The sequence below is a fragment of the Perna viridis genome, chromosome 10 (genome assembly GCF_037379345.1).
Source record: "Perna viridis isolate PV_CMFRI_1.1 ecotype Kerala chromosome 10, ASM3737934v1, whole genome shotgun sequence".
Classification (NCBI taxonomy): domain Eukaryota; kingdom Metazoa; phylum Mollusca; class Bivalvia; order Mytilida; family Mytilidae; genus Perna; species Perna viridis.
In genome coordinates this window covers 36,475,675-36,497,117 of record NC_142454.1, presented here as the reverse complement: position 1 = coordinate 36,497,117, position 21,443 = coordinate 36,475,675, and the positions used below count along the sequence as shown (strand labels likewise).

The 21,443-nt window shown below is 32.4% G+C and overlaps 2 protein-coding genes across 3 annotated transcripts in view; one reads left to right on the top strand and one right to left on the bottom strand.

The window, feature by feature from the left end:
• Positions 1 to 1,631: 1,631 nt before the first annotated feature.
• LOC148605630 (G2/mitotic-specific cyclin-A-like) lies at positions 1,632 to 9,394 on the top strand. Its single transcript, XM_088548836.1, has 9 exons — positions 1,632 to 2,003; positions 4,073 to 4,295; positions 5,233 to 5,360; positions 5,849 to 6,072; positions 6,359 to 6,434; positions 6,708 to 6,836; positions 7,143 to 7,256; positions 7,811 to 7,944; positions 8,443 to 9,394. The coding sequence occupies exons 1-9, from the start codon at positions 1,827 to 1,829 to the stop codon at positions 8,504 to 8,506; spliced, it is 1,269 nt and encodes a 422-aa protein (XP_088404962.1). The 5' UTR covers positions 1,632 to 1,826; the 3' UTR covers positions 8,507 to 9,394.
• A 2,863-nt stretch (positions 9,395 to 12,257) lies between these two features.
• Positions 12,258 to 21,443, bottom strand: part of LOC148605628 (DNA repair protein RAD50.L-like) — a 44,766-nt gene continuing 35,580 nt past the window's right edge. For both annotated transcript variants that reach the window (XM_088548078.1, XM_088548079.1), the window contains exons 33-40: positions 20,970 to 21,143; positions 19,295 to 19,420; positions 18,013 to 18,065; positions 17,390 to 17,475; positions 16,813 to 16,952; positions 15,842 to 15,975; positions 13,157 to 13,285; positions 12,258 to 12,686 (exon numbers count right to left, since the gene is read on the bottom strand). In XM_088548078.1, the coding sequence (XP_088404204.1) occupies positions 12,635 to 12,686; positions 13,157 to 13,285; positions 15,842 to 15,975; positions 16,813 to 16,952; positions 17,390 to 17,475; positions 18,013 to 18,065; positions 19,295 to 19,420; positions 20,970 to 21,143 (894 nt within the window). In that variant the 3' untranslated portion in view covers positions 12,258 to 12,634. The remainder of the gene's footprint in view (positions 12,687 to 13,156; positions 13,286 to 15,841; positions 15,976 to 16,812; positions 16,953 to 17,389; positions 17,476 to 18,012; positions 18,066 to 19,294; positions 19,421 to 20,969; positions 21,144 to 21,443) is intronic.

Sequence of the window (21,443 nt, the reverse complement as noted above, 5' to 3'; positions counted from 1 at the left end):
GACCTCCGATTGGTCCATTAATGGAGAGGCACCGCATTATATTAGAGTTGGTGTTTTATCGCATCCCCTGTCATGGCATTGTTCTGAAATTGAACCACACGAAGTGCGATTATTTGAAACAGAATATGTAAAGCATTAATAAAAGCACTGCTTGCTTTTTGTTCCATTTATTTGTCTTTCCTCACATGATAGTCGTTCTTTTTCGAAAAATTTAAAATTATTTCATAGCTGTTATTGAGCTTTTTAACATCCGATTTGTTTGTAACGGTTTTATTTAAAACGCCACGTTTGTTTGTTTGCTTGTTGGGGTTTAACGTCCGAGCAGCAATATTTCAGCTATATTCAGACGATGAACATGAAATTGATGATAAAATGAACATGAAATAGAAAATGGGATAGGACACAAGAATGATAGGGTTCACAAATTTTGATTGCCACATGACAAAAGGGAGGGATGGGTAGGGTCGGGCAATTTAGCCTCCTGTGGCGGAGCGCAAAGGTTCCTACTCCTATCGAATACCACAGCAGAATTCTTTAACGTGCGAGGAACGTGGCAACTTTCCCATTACGGTGCACCACTATGGTTTGCGGTCAGATTTTCCGAATTATAGCCCGACAACCCCAGCATGAAACACGCCAGGGTTACCCCATTCCACCACCTGGGGCACACACCCCAGTTGCTCTATTGGCAAAGCGCCTAGCCCCCGGCTAGGTTCCTGAGCACTATTTAGTCGTCTTTTACGACAAGCTTAGCGCTGCTCCAGGCCTATTCTTTTGACACCCGGACCTGCACGGGCCACGCACATGGGTATTATGGAAATGAATATAAAGTTATAAAATATCTTAACAATTTTAACATGAAGCTTTTCCGAAACTTTGAGGACTCGTGAACTCAAGTCTTTGTGAATAAAATTTCACATGGCATACTAGCCACGAGCAGCCACATAATCAGTAAAACATATTTATTTGAACAATGTTCGTCAATACCACGGAGATATTTTTTCTGCATAAACGCGAATTTATATTTTAAGTTTACATAGATTTTATACCAGTTGTGATCTTGAAAATATGTTTCTTCATGAAAGTTTGAAGAATTTCATGTATTTGAAAAAAACGGAAAAAACAACATATTTTGATGGTGTTCAGGGATTTGCGGAAAACTCCCGAATATGTAGACCTGGCTTGAATTATTTTGATTTAATTCCAGGTTTCAGTCCACATCAATAGATTTACATATATAAAAAGAAAGCATATTTTCATCGCTGTTACATACATTAAAAAATGATTTGACAAACAAATATTCTCATTTCAAGACTAACGTTTAAATCGAAAATAATCGTATAAATGATATAATAAATTAAAAAAAAAATAAGAAAATGCTTTAAAATTCTGAAATGTAATTTTACATCATGATAAACAAAATTATTATTTCATATGATTTCTTAATAAACTTTTGTTGTGTCAAAGACTTAGCGACTAAGGAAAAAAACAAAAAACAAATTCAAATTTGGCGCTACTTTTACATTCAGCACTTCTTTGGAGTTATCATAGTCACTATTCACGCCTCGTTACTGGTTTGTTTATCATGTGACAAATGATACTTGAATTTGATTGGACCGAACTTGTCATCGCGGGGAATTCAATGACTGGCCTCAGTTTGATTAGCATCTCAGCTGAGTTCACATTCAAAATTTTTTTCTGAAGAACGCACAACTGAACAGAAACAAAGCCATAGTTTGACCAGAGCATCAGGAGGAAAGGTTTCTTTAACAAATTAACCCTATCCTATGAGGTTTGCACATTTGTAGAGCTCATTATTTTCCAAAATGTCTTTTGTGTTCGGTAGTTCGTTCCTGGATGAAAATGCCGAGAACCAAGGACGCAGAGGAAAAAGAGTGGAAACCGGAGTAACAACAAGAAATAATGCACCGAAAAGAGCAGCATTAGGTGTTATAACGAACCAGGTTCGAGTTCAACCAAGAAGAGCGGCTAAACCAACAAAGGTATAAACCCCGCGTCGTTTTTTTCTTTCCGACTTACGTCACTTTTTGTATTTAATTAAGTTTATAAATTCGTTGATACTGTCCTGACCAATGTATTTACTGAACTTGGCATGCGAAACCCCCAGTATTTACCCGCTCTTAAACTCACTATTGGGCGTCCGCGGTGTCAGCCCCCACTCCTTTTTCTGTTGCACGGACATGTAACTGCTAACACAAACTGTTTTCATCACATTGTCTGCGAAATGTTCATTAAAAAAGAATTAAGTTCCCCTTTGTGTGGTTATTTAAAAAAGAGGTTAAGAGTTGCTGGTGTAATATGTGATTGTACATTTAGAGAAAAAAAAATTACTCATTATTTGGGTTATTACATAAATGTATTGCCTGGTATGCAAAATAAAACAATGCCAATTTCTTCACTCTAATTTTATTTCTCCATGAAAATCGTAGTATGATAGCTCATTTTAGCATGTGTTATCAATTTCTTGATTGCCAAATAAGTTTTGCTTGAGTCTGACTTGCCTACTAAACTACAATTTTTTTTATACTCGACCAGTAGGGTAAATATGTAGATTTGATTGGCATGTCAAAGACATTAACTGGTCAAAATGCATGACAAAAAAATGTAAGTATGGAATTTGCCCCAAGGATATTTAAGATCCATACTGGCTCTTGACTCTCTCAATAGACTAATAGATATATTTTTAGTCCAATTCCGATACAAGGATAGGTTTCCATTCAAACCCCTTCATTTCTCTTAGGATCATTCAATTAGAATTCGAGTTGTTTCGCCCAAATTCCGGTTTGCCCTAAATCTTGTTCGCCCTGGGTGGTTACGCCCTGATTTTTGTATATCAAAATAAAATAGTGAAATAAACTAAGTCAAATGTAAAACTGCACAACCAATTAATATCTACCAAATAATGTCTTTTTTTTTTGTTTTGTTCTTTTGCTGTTTTTTTATTTTGGTTTATTTTGTCTTTTTTTGTTGAACTCTTTATATGTTTTCACTCTTATAACTCATCAATTAATAAACTGTTGCTGAAGTCTTTCCTAGTTTTCTTTGAATGTGTAGCAGCATTATATATATATACTTGTTGTCTTCAGTTGGACTGGTACTTGGTAATTAATTGCATACAAATGACAAAACAAAAGCTTTGATTTATTTATTAAGTATATTTATCAATATGTATTATACAACATAAATCAGGCAAATACATCAGATAAGCATGATAAAACAAGTTATAATCAAAATAAGGTTTTAATGAATAAAAACATCAGAAAAAAAAAACTAACAATTGCCCTGTCACGTTAGCCAACATAAAAGAAGAGACAATAAATATAAGACTGTTAATGTAACTAAATGATTAAAAGAAAATTGTTGAAAGACTACGAAAGAACTTAGATGTAAAAATTTTAGATTTTTTTAAAATAAAAAAATGATATTCTAAATTAGATAAAGCATTCCCTACCTGTATCACATGTACTGTACTGTCATCTGTTACATGCATCACAAGTGATGGCATATTGACGAGGTCGGACTGTCTGGTTACAAGAAATACACAAGTTGTCTGCCATAAGGACATGTCAAGATGCGAATTCAAGAATGAATATGCCAGTTCGAACTTATGTCTTTTATACATTTTCGGCAATTGTTTGAAGATCAAAAGGTTGCAAGCTGATTTAAAGCTGAAAATAACATCTATTGTCAATTACTGTTTGAAGAATATTTCTGTAATAACAATGTCCGTTATATTAATTTTCCTAACAATTGAAAAACCAATCAAAATTTCAATAAAATACCTAATTGCTCCTTAATTAGGATTAATTACTTCTTTTCTACAAACATGTTTTTTTAACGATTTCTTTTATTTTTCTTTAGAGTACTAATTAGTTTATAATGAATAACAATACCTTTTATTCATTAAAACATCAATCATTTACCTGATAAGGCGAAACCACCCGATACCATTCAATTAAGTCTTTTCAGTGAAAGAGCTATTCCCTGATCAAATGAAAGTTTTAGAGGTGAACTTTGTGTCTATTGTATAGCTTATCATTTTTATTTTTAGGGTGGTGTCAATGATGAAAATGCTTATCCCAAACAAGCCAAGGTGTTTGGACAAGAAAATCAACCCTTCACCATCTTTGAAGACAATGTAGCCAGCAAACCTGCAGTGAAGCCAGCTAACAATGGAGGGAAACTCAAGCTTTGCCAGTCTGTTACATCTTTACCAGTTCGCCATGAACCAATTTCTGCTGCTAATGACATTATTTGCATTGATGATTCAGTTGGTATGTTATAATGTATGTAATGAAGAGGCATTTAAGGAAACTTTCATTTTTTGAAACATGATACACAGGTTCAAAAGGAAAATCTGATATTAGTTATATACCAGGCATGATTGTTTTACACTTTTTAGTGAATTCCACTATTTCAAATCCAGATTTTAACTTCAGTTTTTTTCTACTGTACATTTACTTCCAGTTTTGCCAATTTCAGCTTTCTTGACCTAATGAAATCATCCCAGGTATATATCAGGCTGTCAAGTCCCTATATATGATATATGATGCCTTCATTAATATGCAATGTATCTCTTTACTGTTATATATGCAAAATTTAAGCCATGCTCATTGATCGTCGTATACTCATGTTAATAGAAAGACTTTACAAAGAGATAAGGGAGGCCATAATACATGTACTTAGAATAGAAGGTTATATATAGGTTTTGTATCAGAGAAGAGCTGGACAGGAAACTAATGGAAGTTAAATATCTATTTAGCTTACCAGTGTATGTTGTCATATTATTCCAGTTTTTGTTAATACCATATTTGCTAGGTTTTTGGCTGAAACTATAGACTTACGACAAATCCTTCAATAAAAACCTATATGTCCTTATAAATTTAAAAATCCCTATATTTGCCCTATAAATTGGAAACAAAATCCCTATAATCCTACATTTTTTAAGTCTAAAGTGGCTTGACAAACTGATATATATATATATATACACATATATACTGTGTTTTGAATATATTCAGTATTTCAGAGTAAGAACATTGTCTGTTTTTGGGAGTATTACAGGCTGGATTAATGGCTTTTTTAAAACTAAAATGTAAACTAAGCTGACAAATGAGGTAGTGAAGTCAAATTTGTTTTACGTGATGCCTCTCTGTTATTAAAAAATATTTCCAGAACATTATAATTCCTGTATATTGTATTCTTTTTTTGCAGAATCACCCATGGTCCTTGATACCACACATGAAGAAATTGAAGAGAAAAAGCCTCTGGACAGGGAATCCATCATTACTATGGTACCAGAATATGTTGAAGAAATCTATGCACATTTAAGAGAAGCAGAGGTAAACATATGTTGTTGCTGTAATAAGTCAGTACTTTTCTTAAAAGAATTGTTATTAAATTTGTCTTAAGATATGGCATCACATATTTTCTGTAACATCTTTTTTTACGACACATTTTGCATTGCTACTTTTTGTGAAATATTCTACAAGGCATCATTTCAAAAAGTACAAGTAATTCTTGTGTACACATAAATTCTTAACAAACCAATTGGACTTACATGCACATAAACTTTGTGAAACGATACCCAAGCTGTGTAGGTAATAAATTATTATAATATTATGCATAAAGAAAGAAAGAGAATATATTTCAATTTATTGTGAAAGAAATTTTTATAATTTATCTTAAACATTGCAGTTCATAATGAAAAAAGGTTCTCGAATAACTCTTTTCTGAGTGCCTTTGTTGTTAAGATGTTTGAAGTTGTACAATTTTGAGGTAGCAAAAATGTTTTCAGAAAACTGCACTAACAGATGTAAAAATTTTTCAGGCAAGAAATAGACCTAAGCACAACTACATGAAAAAACAGTCAGATATAACCTCGTCAATGAGAAGTATTTTGGTAGATTGGTTGGTGGAGGTCTCTGAGGAGTACAAACTACACAGGGAAACGTTGTTCCTTGCTGTCAATTACATTGACAGATTCCTTTCCTACATGTCTGTACAAAGAGGAAAGTTGCAGCTGGTTGGTGCTGCCAGCATGTTCTTAGCTTCGTAGGTGTTTGATATTGTGGATTCATTATGTTCAAGTCTATATCAATTGAAGATTGCACTTTGATTAGACCTTAAATTCCAATTTTCAACCCATGACCATAACCACAATTTTTTAATGCTTTTATTAAGCTCAAAGGATGAATTATCTCTTCTAATGTTATTGTAAGTTTCTGATAGCAATGGTATGCTTGGATGTTGTTCAAGAAAATATTCAAATGAAAACAGAAAAACTATGCTGGCAATAATTCAATTTGATATTTTTTTATGCAATTATTTACAATTTTAGTAAATATGAAGAGATTTACCCACCAGATGTTGGAGAATTTGCTTACATTACAGACGACACATACACAAAACAACAGGTAATATATTGATAAGCTTAGTCCGACTTATTTCTTGCTATTTTGAAAAAGATGAAAAAAGTGTGAATTTAAAGCATCTTGATCGTGATTGTCAGAATAAATAGCTATCTTTCTCTCCTATGTAAGTTTTCTTGCAAGTGATCACAAAATTTAGACAGAAAACACTCCAGTCTTTTTCATTTTGGTCAACATTGCCAATGGTTTTTTTTTTTTTTTAAAGTAGATTCCTTTGAAGATAATTAAACAAGCTATACAGCATTGCTCTATTCACAGGTTTTGAGAATGGAACACCTTGTTTTGAAAGTTCTGACATTTGATGTAGCTGTACCAACAACAAATTGGTTCTGTGATCATTTCTTGACGGATTCTGATGCTGACAATAAAGTCAAAGCTTTGTCTATGGTGAGATATTAGTTTCGAAAGGTTTTCGATTGGGGATGTGTAGGCAATTTTTCTTATGGACCAGTCTTTTTGTGTGTTTTTTTTTCCAAAATAATATTACAAATGCACTGTAAAATACTTCGTGTGTTAAATTTCATAAAAGTTGACAAATGCATTTTTTATTTTAAGTCTATAATGTCCAGTTTATGGAATAAGTTTTGAAAATACAGACACGTGTCATCTTGAACAAAATTTCAAAGTCTTATAGATTACATTGAAAATTTGCCTATAAATGGCAATATTCTGAAATTTGTTTTCTGTCTTCAGTTTTTAGCAGAAAACACACTGGTTGATGCAGAAACATTCTTGAAGTACCTTCCTAGTCAAATAGCATCTGCATGTGTTTGTTTAGCCAGATACTCACTTGGTCAAGATCCATGGGTAAGACAATTAAATCTACTGTTGATTTTCATTAAATGGATTGTTTTGAAAAACTTTAAAAAAAAAATCAATTTCTTATCTACAAGGAAATTTTATTGCTGGATAAATTCTTGATAGAATACTTGGTTGTAAATACACTTAACATACATCATATGTTGATATCACCACTTGTTACACTCCCAAATAATGGTGTGTCCCATTATCACTTAAGAGGCATGATGAATAGATATTATTGTACATTACTGTCATGATGCGATACAAGTAGTTCTTCTAACACAACTTTACCTTTCTCTAAAAAACTAAGAAGTATAAGATATTTATCTTCAAGACCTTTTTTTATTTACTTAAGAGATAGTTTTCTGCACCATGTTTGTGATGAAAGAATGTGTCTGTTGGTGGAAGACGTCATTTTATTCTCCAGTATAAGTGAACTATATATCACTATAGCTGCAACATTTGTATCACCTAAATTGGTTTAAATGGCTAAAGATTTTGATCAATAAAGTGAAGTTTTGATGAACTGTAATACATGCAAATCTTTGTTCTTTTTTTAGCCTGAAAGTTTAGTAAAGTCAAGTGGTTATGAGATAGGACACTTTGTGAACTGTTTGAAAGACCTTCATAAAATGTACCTCAATGTTGACAACAGTCCTCAACAAGCAGTAGTGGAAAAATACAGAAGTACAAAGTAAGTATTGAATCATAAATGTCATAAGGAGATTACAAGCTTGGCAAACACAAATTCTGCATTTAGGAGCCAGGTATCACTTAATGTTCCATTAACGTCCTATTTTTAACAAATATTTTTTTTTTGCTTAGGAATAGCATGGATTTGTAGTAAATTTATGTGAAATCTTTGTAAATAATTTTTTCCTCACTAATTATCATAGTTCATTCCTAAAAGATTAATCATAGAATAAAGTAAGGTTTAGGCACAGGTCATTGTGAAGGACAGAATTGGCTAAACAAGATGCGCATGACCTAATAAGCTTAAGAAAATAAAACATGCATTGCAAGAAAAGTGTAAATTTAACATTCAATCTTCAAATTTTTATCTGTGAAAAGAAGCCTGTAGTACAGTATTTACATTTCGTAACAAAAACAACTTTTTTTAACTTAATGATTCTCTTTGAGTTGAAACTTACCATGTAAATGAACATATTCTATTGCTTTTTTTAAATTTCAGATATGAAGAAGTCTCAAACTTCCAGAAATTCCCACCCCCAGCCAGCCTGCCATTGGCTGTGTAAAATGACATTAAGTTCCGTCTAATTACCACAGATCTTTCAGGAGCACCGGGCCAGACTTTTGGTCAGGCTAAGTGTGTGGGAAGTTATTTATTTATTGACAGTTGTGTTCTAATCCCATGACTCAGGTGCAATAAGGAAGGCAGCTTTTACAAGGATAGATCTAAGTATGCATGGTGAATGGATGTGCGTGTTAGCGCTGTGTGGTCCTGAATATTGAGAAGTATCAATCACTAATCATGGTTTTAAATGCATGTTCTCCCACAAGTAATTGATCATAATGAATTTTAAAACCAAAGCCATTTTCTGAAAGATTTTAATTTTTATTGTGTTTTAATTTATTTTTATGTGGCGTGAAATTGTTTTTTTATTTGAATTTTGTACTTTGTTTTTAAAGTAGCAATGCAAAAGCGACCCTTGTTCCAGTTTATGAAATCTCCTTCAAAGTTCTTTACTTTTACTTTTGTTTTTATTTTTGATCAGTTTTTACATTGAGAGGTCTTTTTTCAACTTCTTAAATTACGCAAACTATACATTGTTAGTGCTCCCCATATTTTGACCATGGTAGAGTTAATTTGATGGAGGTTTTTAAATTTTAAGGGTATGCCATTGTAATCATTGAGTAAATTTTATTAAGTTGATGCTTATTTTATTACTAGTTGTATATTATCATGTAAGCTGTAGATATAACATTGTACATGTCACAAATATATTTTTAAATTAATAATGGTTGTTTCTTATTTGTAAATAAGTTTTGGTTGTGGGTTCTTCCATAAATTGGTCACTGATCAGAAATGAGGAGCACTGGCTGGAATTTTAAGTCGTTGGTAAATCATTGACCTTTTTATAGCTTTTTATGTTTTTCAATTTCAATAAAGTATTACATTTTAATGAACATTCTTGATACTAGCATAAGTTGAAGACATATGTAAAAGTTAATATATGCATTTCAAAAAATGTTGGATCTGTTTGAAATCACATGGTTTTCCCCTTTCATTATCTATTGAAAGTGAAGGATTCTCTACAAAGCAGTGTTCTAAGATGCCATTCTGTAAAGAGACATTGGTTGCAGAAAACAGTAGAATATGCACATAATGGGATCTGTGAAGGCTGAAATTTGACACAAAAATTGAAAAATTACTTAAGTTGAATTTCTCAGTTTTGACATGTATATACTGTTATGATTGGAGTTTCCAAACAAGTTGGTACTTTAAAGTTTAATGGCACAGAAGTCATTGTATCTGTGGAAGGAATCAGACTGGTATCGGAATGTTCTAAGGGCTTTTTCAGAAAAAAATGTGATGACATGTAGAACGCAGTTGATTTATTAATGTGTTGGTAGGGTGTAAAATATGAATTGCATCTTAATTTTAATGGGTTGGTGGTACATGGTCGTTATTCCTCCTGGACACACTTAAGTCTTAGAATATGATGAATGATGTTATTTAAAAACCATAGTCATCATGGATGTTAAGAATATTCTCGAACTCCAGTATCTAAAGTACCAGGTTTCAGCGATGTCTCCATTCCATTTAAAGAATAAGTGTTAAGGATTTACCTGAAAAGGTATTTTATGTAGATCTGTTCAGCTGAGGAAAGTGTAATGAAGGTAACAAGATTTAAGCAGAATTGCAAGGACAAAAATACACACATTTGAAGAACATGAAATTACCTACATAACATGTACAAAGTAAATGATCAACCTGTACTCCACTAAAAAACTGGGAGCAAAAAGTAGCCATTCTCTGCCTAGAAACACCAGCTGAATGGCTTATAAAATACCCAAAACAAGAACAGTGTTCCAATGTCTCCCACATAAAAATAAAAATGGAAAACTTGAAAATTCACTGAAATTTTCTAAGTCCAAAGGCCATAACTTCAATACAAATCATTCAACCATAACCAAAGTCGAACTTAATCTGGAACTTCTGAGAGACAGACCCCCATAATTTTCATGTCCCCGGGGGACAATAAGACATAATATAATCAAATACCTATGGAATATTTGTCCAGTTAAAAATCTGATTTCATGTGGTAAACATCATTTGACCAAGCACTGTAAAGTATTGTGTCACATCTTTTAACCAACAGGGATTTCGAAATATCAGCATACTCTATAGGAAACAAAAAAGGTGTGGACCAGACTATATTCTTGCTACCAAAATAGTCTATAAAAAGTGGGTAGAGAGAAAATGAATACCTCAGCATTTCTATACATAAGTTGTACTTTTTCCCTATTCAAAATGGCTCAGTATGATATTTAAAAAAAAAACCAAAAAACATAAGAATATGATTATTTTTATATACAATGTGTTTTTTCTTACAAGCATATGAGCTGCAAATCTTCAATGCCACCAGAACAGTGCACAGTTTCAAATCTAATGGGTTTAAGGTATCAGTGTATCAGATCTAGTAGGTTTAAGGTATCGGTGTTCAGATCTAGTAGGTTTAAGGTATCGGTGTTTCAGATCTAGTAGGTTTAAGGTATCGGTGTTTCAGATCTAGTAGGTTTAAGGTATCGGTGTTCAGATCTCTTAGGTTTAAGGTATCGGTGTTTCAGATCTCGTAGGTTTAAGGTATCGGTGTTTCAGATCTCGTAGGTTTAAGGTATCGGTGTTTCAGATCTAGTAGGTTTAAGGTATCGGTGTTTCAGATCTAGTAGGTTTAAGGTATCGGTGTTTCAGATCCGGTAGGTTTAAGGTATCGGTGTTTCAGATCTAGTAGGTTTAAGGTATCGGTGTTTCAGATCTAGTAGGTTTAAGGTATCAGTGTTTCAGATTATACTTTTGATATAAGTTATCCAATATACCCCAGAAACAAATATAAAATCAGTAATTTTACAACTTTTTGTGAAATTTATTGCTATGAAATGTAGAATGCACCAGGCTAAATGATATCTAAGTTTCATACCTGTTAACCCTCCACCATTAGAATAACTTTAATTTACAGTGAATAACACTAGTACTTAAATTTGACTTCACAAATTTGATTTTACGAAAAAACCTCCCACATGAGATGGTGTTAATGGGGGAGCATCTATCACATGAACTGTTCCAAAAGTTTAGTAGAACTCAAAATAAGAATTATGCAAAATGTGATTCATGAATGGAAGGCATACATATTTTTAATTTTTGATGTTTTGTTCAAAATAATATAGTAAACAGAAAATTAATATTTGGCTTTTCATATACCCTTGTACTTAGGAGTAAAAAATTATACAGGATGTACTGTAGAATTCAAAATTAAGAGAGACAACTCTCCAAAAGACACTACAATACAATAGAAACTTTGATTTTCAATGTGAATTATCTTCTAAGAGCAGACAGATTGGAATGAATAATTGTACATTTCATCATAGACCTAAACAGCAACTTAATAACAAAAATAAAGATGTGTAGCCTTTTTTTGGGGTGTATCACATATTACAGAATTTGCATGATTCTTCCAAAGACGATTACTTAATATATAAAAGGCAAACAAAGTCTCCTACATGATGTATATTTACACAGAATTCCTTAAAAATAACTCTCTTCCATGTTATCCTCTGTGAATTGAGTAAAGTTTCAGACATGACAGTTCAAAAGTTTCAGACATGACAGGTCAAATGTTTCAGACATGAGAGGTAAAATTTTCAGACATGAAAGGTCAAATGTTTTTTTTTAACTACCTTTTCTACCATTTCATTTTTTTATGTAACATGGAGAAGGCTACACATTTTCTTTCAAAACATCTGTCTGATATAATAGGCTTAAAATAATGCTATAAAAAATTTAATAACAAGATGAAGACATAACAATTCATTAACATGTCATAATCACATATTCAACTGCAATAAACGAAACTTTTCTAATGAGTTGGGTTTCATCATGACCAAAACAAATGCTACTGAAATACATGTATCAACCAAGGCACATTATCATGACATTATAGAATAAAAATAAGTAGCTGCAACTTCAGAAAATATAGATCAAACTGTCAAAATAATATCAACATAAAGTGCAGTTTATATGTTGTCTTTTTGATTTGCATCTTTTGGACATCTAACTCATCCATAGACTTGATGTGAAATGTTCTGTAAACAATGTTCAAGCATTCTTGCTACATCCATAATAACTCTCTGAACAAGAAGTTTCACCGAGAATGGAGGTCTCCAACTTTAGCTCTCACCAACTGAGAATATCCACTGTAAGGAAAAAAAAACATCTTACATTTTGTAATACTAATATTTATTTCCAATATGAAAAGATCTATTTAAAAAAGTAGAAATAAGGAATAAAAAAAGACAGCAGGATACCACATTTTGTTAATAAAAGAGTTTCCTCTTCTTAAGCTGAAATTCAGTGAAACTATTGAGACATTATAGGTTCATGTGACAATGGAAACCAATAGTAGTGTCAAAATTGTTATAATTTCAGATCTGGATTACAAAAAAAGCATCTAATCTACAAAATTAATTGACACTTACCTTGAAATAGAAATAAGCAACAACACGAAAGATACACTAACAAAGAACATTTTTATTAAACTTTTAAAAGCTCAAAAGAAAAAAAAGTATTTAGTTATAGATAAAAAGTGTGTGATTGAATTAAAATAAATGAGTATGCTTTGTAAACTCTGACCCTTCACATTAAATATGAGTATAAATTTACTAACCTTTGGTCTTTTCTGACCTTGAAGAATTCATCAACATAATCAGATCTACCCAACAACTCAACAAAGTCTTCGTCGTGGGTAATTATAACCAACTGAAAGTTTTTCTGATGTTCTCTGCCTTTGATAATCCTAAAGAAATAATCTGGGATTATTTTACGAGGTCAAAAAACAAAGCTGAAATTGGCAAAATTGGAAGTAAATATACATTAAAAAAATTGTAACAGTAAAATCCAGATTTGAAATAGCAAAAAATCTGGTAGAAAGCAGGAAAAAAAATGCCTGAATTATGATCACATGAGAGGGCTTTTAAATAGTGTTCTGTATAAAAAAAATGGAGCAATGGAAAGTACTGCTCTTACAATATTCATAACTTTTGAAAAAATTGAGAACACTTGAATTTTTCTACATGCTTTTTATTCATAAATTCAGTCTGCATGAAAAACCAGTAGTCTGAAGTCTGGGGCTGGTAAAAATGCTGGTGAGCCTGTAAAAAATCCACTTAAAGACTAAGAATACCTAGATAAAAATTCCACAAAACATTTGGGCCTGTGGATAAAAAAGTTCACCATGAAGACTGTATATTGTAATAACCTTTCAAATCAAGAGAAAAAAAGTAAATAATAATTTTCAGTGTTGGTAAAGTGTGAACTAAAGTGGTGATAATAGTTTCTTGAAAATTTCATTTTAATATGTGCCATCCTATTAAAGTAAAAGAGTAAAAAATCATAAGTAACTAATATTTCTATAAATTTTGGACCTTAAAGTTATATACACTGGACTACAGGATAATTGCATCAACTATTTGTCAGAGAAAATTATATACTGTAAGGCTTAACTAGAGGCTCAAGAGAGCCTGAATCGCTCACCTGGTTAACTATTTGTTTATACAAAAAACTTGAGGAATGAGACAGGCTAAGTTAAAATCAGCTAAATTGTCAAATGCAGGAAATGCTTTTCATAGCATTTTCATGACCTGAACCAGAATTTTGCTAAAGGCAACAATTTTTGAATTTTTTTCAAAAACTTGTCTTATGACCCTTAAGTTCCATTTTTAGTATAGACAGCCATATATATTCAAGGATTAAAAATCACAACAGTCATTTTGAGCACAATACACTAAAGAACTATTATGCTTATTTTCATTCAATGATCTTAAATGGTTTTAGAAAAGTAGATTTTCAAAGTTGTACATGTGACAAAAAAACTGTTTCAGGGGTTGTAACTCCTACATTAGTCAATGAATGGTTTTGAAAATTTCGGCATAGGTCCTTCTCATGATGCTCAACAATTTTACCCAAGCCATAAATTGTGTAAAGGCAATGGTTTTTGAGTTATTTGCAAAAAACTGCCATCTGACCCCTATGTTCTATTTTTAGTAATGGCGGTCATGTTTTTTCATGAATCAACAAACCCAACGGTCATATTGTGTGGGATACCCTAAGGAACATAAATGCCAACTTTCACTGAATTCTGTGCAATGGATTTTGAGAAGATTTTCAAAGTTGCACATGTGAAAAATGCAAAAAAAACTGTTTCTGGGGCCGTAACTCCTACATCAGTTGACCAATCGTTTTGAAAATTTTGACATGGGTCCATCTCATGATGCTGAACAATTTTACCCTGCCAGAAATTTGCTAAAGGGAACAGTTTTTGAGTTATGGCAAAAAACTGCAATCTGACCCCTATGTTCTATTTTTAGTAACAGTGGCCATGTTTTTTCATGGATCAAAAATCCCAACATTCATTTTGGGCAAAACACCCTAAGGAACAATTATACCAAGTGTAAAACCTGTCAGTCCAGTAGCTTCAGAGAAGAAGATTTTTTAAAATTTGTCCACAACAACGGACGCCAAGTGACGGCATAAGCTCACTTGGCCTTTGGCCAGGTGAGCTAAAAATACAATGCAAATGAGGCTGTTATTAACTGTACGTTTACAGAATTGTTCAATTCAATAAAATTTAGTGACAAAATAGAAAACTTGCTTCTGATAAAAAAATAAAGAAAAGCCTCCTTCCCCCATCAATTTTTTTAAAAAGTGGCCGAAGAATCTAGGCATATTCATTTTCACGATGTACTATATTTCGCTATTTTCAAGGTGAACATAAAAGTGGGAATAATAGTACCCATAAAACAGATTTTTAACACTTTATAAAGCTTATCATTTTTTTAATCTGTGAAAATTTGCAACCACAAAAATTAATATGTTTACAGTATTTAAAGGGAAAGACCTTTGCATTAAATTAGGCTCTTATGATAAATCATACCCACATAAACAAAAATAAATAACCTTTAATACAAAATGCGCTTTCATAAAATGCCCAATGCTATGCAAAGTTCGAAACCTTTGAAATATATGTTGATAGTCATCTTGCAGAACTCTCCTATCTGAAAGAAGATCATAAGCTGACTTTATTGATTTTTACCGATAGCTTCCGATATGATCGTGACGTCCCTAAGTCGGTTTGGTACTGATACACGCACTGCAAATAATGTGTAAACAAACAATATTCCATAAAATTTCTACGATCCTGTTTATCTAATCACCGAAACATGTTGTCTTGTCAAGCTTATGATTACTTGAATGATAAAAGAAAAATATTCTAAAAGTTTAATATTTCTTTCCCCAGATTTCTGACTTATCCAGAGTTTAGTTTGTAGAAGAAATAGTTCTATATGATACTTACTCTACCAAAGCAAATGCTAAACTTTCAATGTTTTCCCTGTCCAAATTAGTGGTGGGTTCATCTAGTGCCAGGATTCCACAATTTAAACAAAATGTCTCTGCTAATGCCAGTCTTATAATCAATGATGCAAGGACCTAAAAATACCATTTGAATATTTAACATAATGGAAGACTGTCTAAATAATATAATTCGGGACAAGATTTAATGTATATAGTAGGTCTTTTAACATTTACTTATGGCAGATTATTTTGGCAGGTTAAAAATTTGATGATTTTAAGGAGGTAGACCTAGGGTAAGGGACACAACTCTTACAAATCATTGGAACGTTTGTATTCAGCATTTTACATCAATCTCATGTAAGCATCAAAGTAACTTGGACTGATTTCATTCCATTTAAAATGAAAGCTTGAAAGACTAGTGAAATTGAATGTGGTACAAACATATCGCTGATTTCATGAGTTATGTCCCTTACCCTAGGTCTACCTCCTGAAGGCAAACATGAATGCAAAAAGTTTGGGATTTGTAATTTGGAGGATGCTCAGTAGTGCACAGAGTAGTTAACCTCAGAGTAAATATTTTTTGGAATTTATTTTGGCACTTTTCGACAAACAACTAAATAATTAGCATCCCGTGAAAATTACCCACTACATGGTATTCCATTTAGTATGACTTGACTTTTTATCCATAACTCAAGACTACATTATAAATATGTCAAAACTGAAGTGTGCTTAACTTTTTTGGTGGAACATGAAAATATTGTTATGTGTCATTGTGCTTAGAACAAGCCCTTCATGCACAAATGAAACTAAATTAACCCACTCTCAACCATTTTAATCAAACAGGAAGTAGATTAGTGAGGACTATTATCATCCTTCAAGGGATTTTTTAAATATCCTATTACTTGAGAAAACATGGAAAATGTTTTTTCATAATACATCAATCAAAATATCTGCCTTCAAATAAATCCCAACCTTCTGCCCAGCACTACATCGCCCCCTCATATCCAATGCAGTGTCTCCCTTTATCATCACAACACGGTAGTTATAGCTCCGACGTGTCTTCATTATACCTCCTTCATCCTCATCTGAACGTATTTCAATAGTTTCTATATCTAAAACAAGAGCATGAATATATGACTGATTATATCTGTTCAGACCCATACATGTACTGGTAAACTTCTAATTGTGAATTCTTAAGTTCACCACCACAGGAACTGAATTATAATGTATTTATAATTTATATATTTATAAGATATTCAGAATATTATAAAAAAAAATGATTGATTGAATGATTCTGGTTTGATATCTAATGCCAGATAATCACTTGAAAGTTTTTTTACACGTAGCTCAAATCAAAATTTGTATTATTGCTACTTAACATCTCCCCTGTAACAACTGTTTTGTCACTAATATCATTTCCTTCCTAAGTATTGTATTATTACTTATACAATTTCCCTTGCAAGTATTGTATTGCCAGTACTACCATTTCCCCTGTAATTATTGCCCCTTATACTAATTCCCCTGTAACTATTTTATTGTCTCTACTTACCATTTCCTCTGTAAGTATTTCGCCACAGCTCTCTGATAATTTTGTTAATTTCCTCCATTTTTAAACTATGATACCTCATAATAGCTCTGAAATGAATCATGCAAAACCAATGAACCAGTGCTCTAGTTCCAGTTTACAATCAATTTTGAACATGCAAAAAGCTAAGAAAATAAGTATAAAAACAAAATTAGTTTTAAAAAAAAGCATATCAATAGTGATATTAAGTGTATAACTGTTGACATTTGGTTGAATCCACAATCCTTTTTATTTATATCAAAACTTACCTTATAAATAGGAAACCAAAATTGGAGTGTAAGTTCACACTAATTGCTTATGAAAATGGCAGGGGACAATTATATGTGTAGAAATATATATAATGTGACAACATTTTTTACATGTGTTTTCAAAGGTTCTTACTTTGAAAATATATTTAACATTAGTGCCCACTCATATCTAATAAATCCATGCTCCAAAAGTATAGGCAAATCTTTGCTTAAAGTAACTTTATGACATAGCCTCCACCGTTTTCATTAAATATTTAAACCAAACAATTTACCAAATTATTATTTACCACCTGTTTTTTTTTTTTCTAGAACAAGAGTGGGATACTGTATATAACTCACGTATCAAGAGCCTTGTAATATTTTTCCAGATCACTGTTGGCGAGCTCTGTAGTCTGAAAAATGTATATCATATCCAGTAGTAATCAGAAATAAACAAACAAAAAATGTTAAGATCTATTCTTAAATATCGTTATACTTTTTTAAGCAAGTTGAAGCTCTTGGTTAGCAACCACTTCTCTAACATAAGTTCAGGTTATTATAATTAACTTAAAAAAAAAACAAAACTATGTCAGAGCAATTCTCATTCTCTTGACACACTCACTCCCAAATTTGATAATATGTACTTTTTGACCTCCAAGTTGAGTTGGATCAAAACATGATTGATTGATTGATTGATTATTAGGGTTTAACACACAAGCAGCAATATTTCAGCTATATTCAGGCGATTGGAACAAAACATGATAGAATGTACACAATGGGAATATGTAATGAAGATTCTGTAAAAGTTTCAATTCAAAATTCCATTCAGTGGTGTTGGAGGAATAAGGGATAAGAGATGGGTACCTCTCTGTATAACAGTAACAAGAGGCTCCCAGAAGCCTGAACCACTCACCTGGTGAAAATTTTGTCTTTCAATGGCAATAAATTCAACAAGAAGTTATCTAACAATTCTGACTCAAAAAGACTTTGGTAGGACTAATCAAAAGGATCATTACATGGCTTAACAAATTAAAATGAAAATTTGACCAGATAGATCTCATCATGCTGAACATTTTTACCCACTTCAGACTTTGGCTAAACCTAATGCTTTTGGATATATATGCAAAAAACTACTGTCTGACCCCTTTGTTCTATTTTTAGTAATGGCAGCCATGTTTTTTGACCGATCAAAAATCTAAAACACAACTTTCATGCAAGAGACCCTAAGTAACATATGTGCAAAGTTTCATATAATTCCACTCAGTAGTTTCAGAGGAGAAGATTTTTGAAAAATTGTTAACGGACGATGAAGATGGACACCCAAGTGATGGCAATAGCTAAAAAGGAAATACTGAAGGACTGACACCTCTATTACTATATACCCCCCATTCAGATTGGGAAAATAATAATAAAGAAGGTCCTTACTTGATTGAATAGTATTACCTGATGAAATGTCTTCAGGGGATCAGCATTTAATTAAGGTCAACCAACTTTATTACTTAAAGTTAACTATATGTATATTACTATCTGTAAAAGAACCTCAATAATCTCTTTAAAAACAGACGTTTTAAAAAAATATACCCTTTTTTTTTAATTCATCTGCCAAATTTAAAAAGATGGGAGGCCATTATTATTTACAAACCCTCAATACAATCATTTTGTTCTTGAATTTCTCTCCAGCACCTTTATACATGTTTGATTTCAGCTCTGATTTAATGTTACGAATCTGATCTTCAAATCCTCTCTGACGACCTTCAGCATGATGCTTCTGTTTAGAAAAAGAAATATGTTATGTACACTACAATAACAAATTATTTCATTAAATTTTTCATCAACTTTTCGGGTTTCTACATTATTTTTTTCAAATTAGACACTACACTACCACATTCATCTGTATAATTGGATGATCTCTAGATCTTGATTGTAGTTTAATGTCTTATGGCAGATTTTTCATACATAGAAGAATATTTTATCAATTGGAGACCCTGTTTGTACCGCTTTTGTGTATTATCCAATAGCGAAATTAGCTCACACAAAAACAGCCAATAGGAAAGCAGGTCAACCCTATCATCAATTTTTCTGATTCCAAGTCAACCAGGCTTAACTTTTTTCTTCTGTATACAGCATGCTTAAAAAGTGAAGAACCAGCGACTACCAATTTTAAGGTCTTAGACCTCTTTGATTAAAAATTTAAACTTTATTTGTATATGCTTATTACTCCTTTCTTTTAAGCGTAGAATAAATGCATGATGAATATTGTTATTATATATCCTAGTGTATCATAATCAAAGGAACACTCCTTATATATGGGATTAGGAAAGGAACACTCCTTATATATATGGGATTAGGAAGGGAACACTCCTTATATATGGGATTAGGAAGGGAACACTCCTTATATATATGGGATTAGGAAGGGATCCACTCCTTATACAGTCAAACCTCGGTAGCCCGAACTCCAAGGGACCATTGAAATGTGTTCAAGTTATCGAGAGTTCGAGAAATTGAAGTTCGTATATTTCCAGATTTCTTTCATTGCCGGTCCGAGTTTGACTTTATCGTTACATTCTCGAACTTCGATCAGTTTTATGTTAAGATCAAAACTACCTAATTAGTGATGACTTAAATATTACCTGTAATTAACTAAAATGTCACTGATTAATGATAGGGTTTCAGTTTTTCACACCTTTTATTACCCAAACTGACAAAATGGCTGACGAATTCGAGTTAGTGAGGGTTATCCTCTAAGATTTATTACCGAATGGACCGACTAGTCAGTTCAAGTTTTCGAGAAATCCAAGGTTATTTATATTGATTATATAGGAGAAAATTTTGGTACTTTGAATTATGTTCGAGATATCCCGGGTGTTCGAGCCATCCGAGTTCAAGCGAGTGAAGTTTGACTGTATATAGGATTAAGAAGGAATCCACTCCTTATATATGGGATTAGCTAGGGAACACTCCTTATATATGGGATTAGGTCTCTTTTTCTGACAAAATATATGAAAACATCTAAATTTTTTCAAAAGCAAAACATATAAATAGGTTGGGAAAGAGTAATCAAGATAACCAAGATTCTAGCGGAAATCATAAGAATGTAATCCAAAAGACCAGACATGGAAAACAGACACGCAAAACAAAGAATATGAACTCACCAAAATAATATATACAAAGCAACAAAAGTAAATGAGCAACTCAGACTCTACTAAAAACTGGGAGCATGGACCAGGTGCACTGTTAGGTTGGGGTTACAGAATCCAAACAGAACCTCCTATCAAAGAAGTATTGGAGTGCCCTCCACCTCATATCAAGATACAAACCTCTTTCATTAGATCTTCTTGCTGTGTTTGCAGTCGTTTCCTTTCCCTGTCTAGATTTGACACATCAATATCACCCAACTGTTCCTTAAGGTCAGATATTTTCTGATCAACAGTATCAATTTCTATCATTTTCTTTCTGAGTAGAAGATTGTCTTGAAGTTCCCTTTCCATAGTCTAAAATATTTACGATTTTTTTAATGAGTTTTCAAAAAACGTGTTTTTGAGATATAACTTAAGACTGCCCACCTACAGCAATTAGTATGAGAGACAAAAAATGTTTCCCATTGAGCTGAGAACATTGGTGGCTTCAGACCATTGGGATTTTTAAGTACAGTGTTTGACTGCACAAAAGATTGGATGCCTTAGTCATAACTTACAACTTAGTTTAGACTTACAACCATATATGAAATATACCACAAAGCTTTAACAGTTAAGCCAACATGGCCCTTTAAACAGTCAAAGGAATCTGATTAC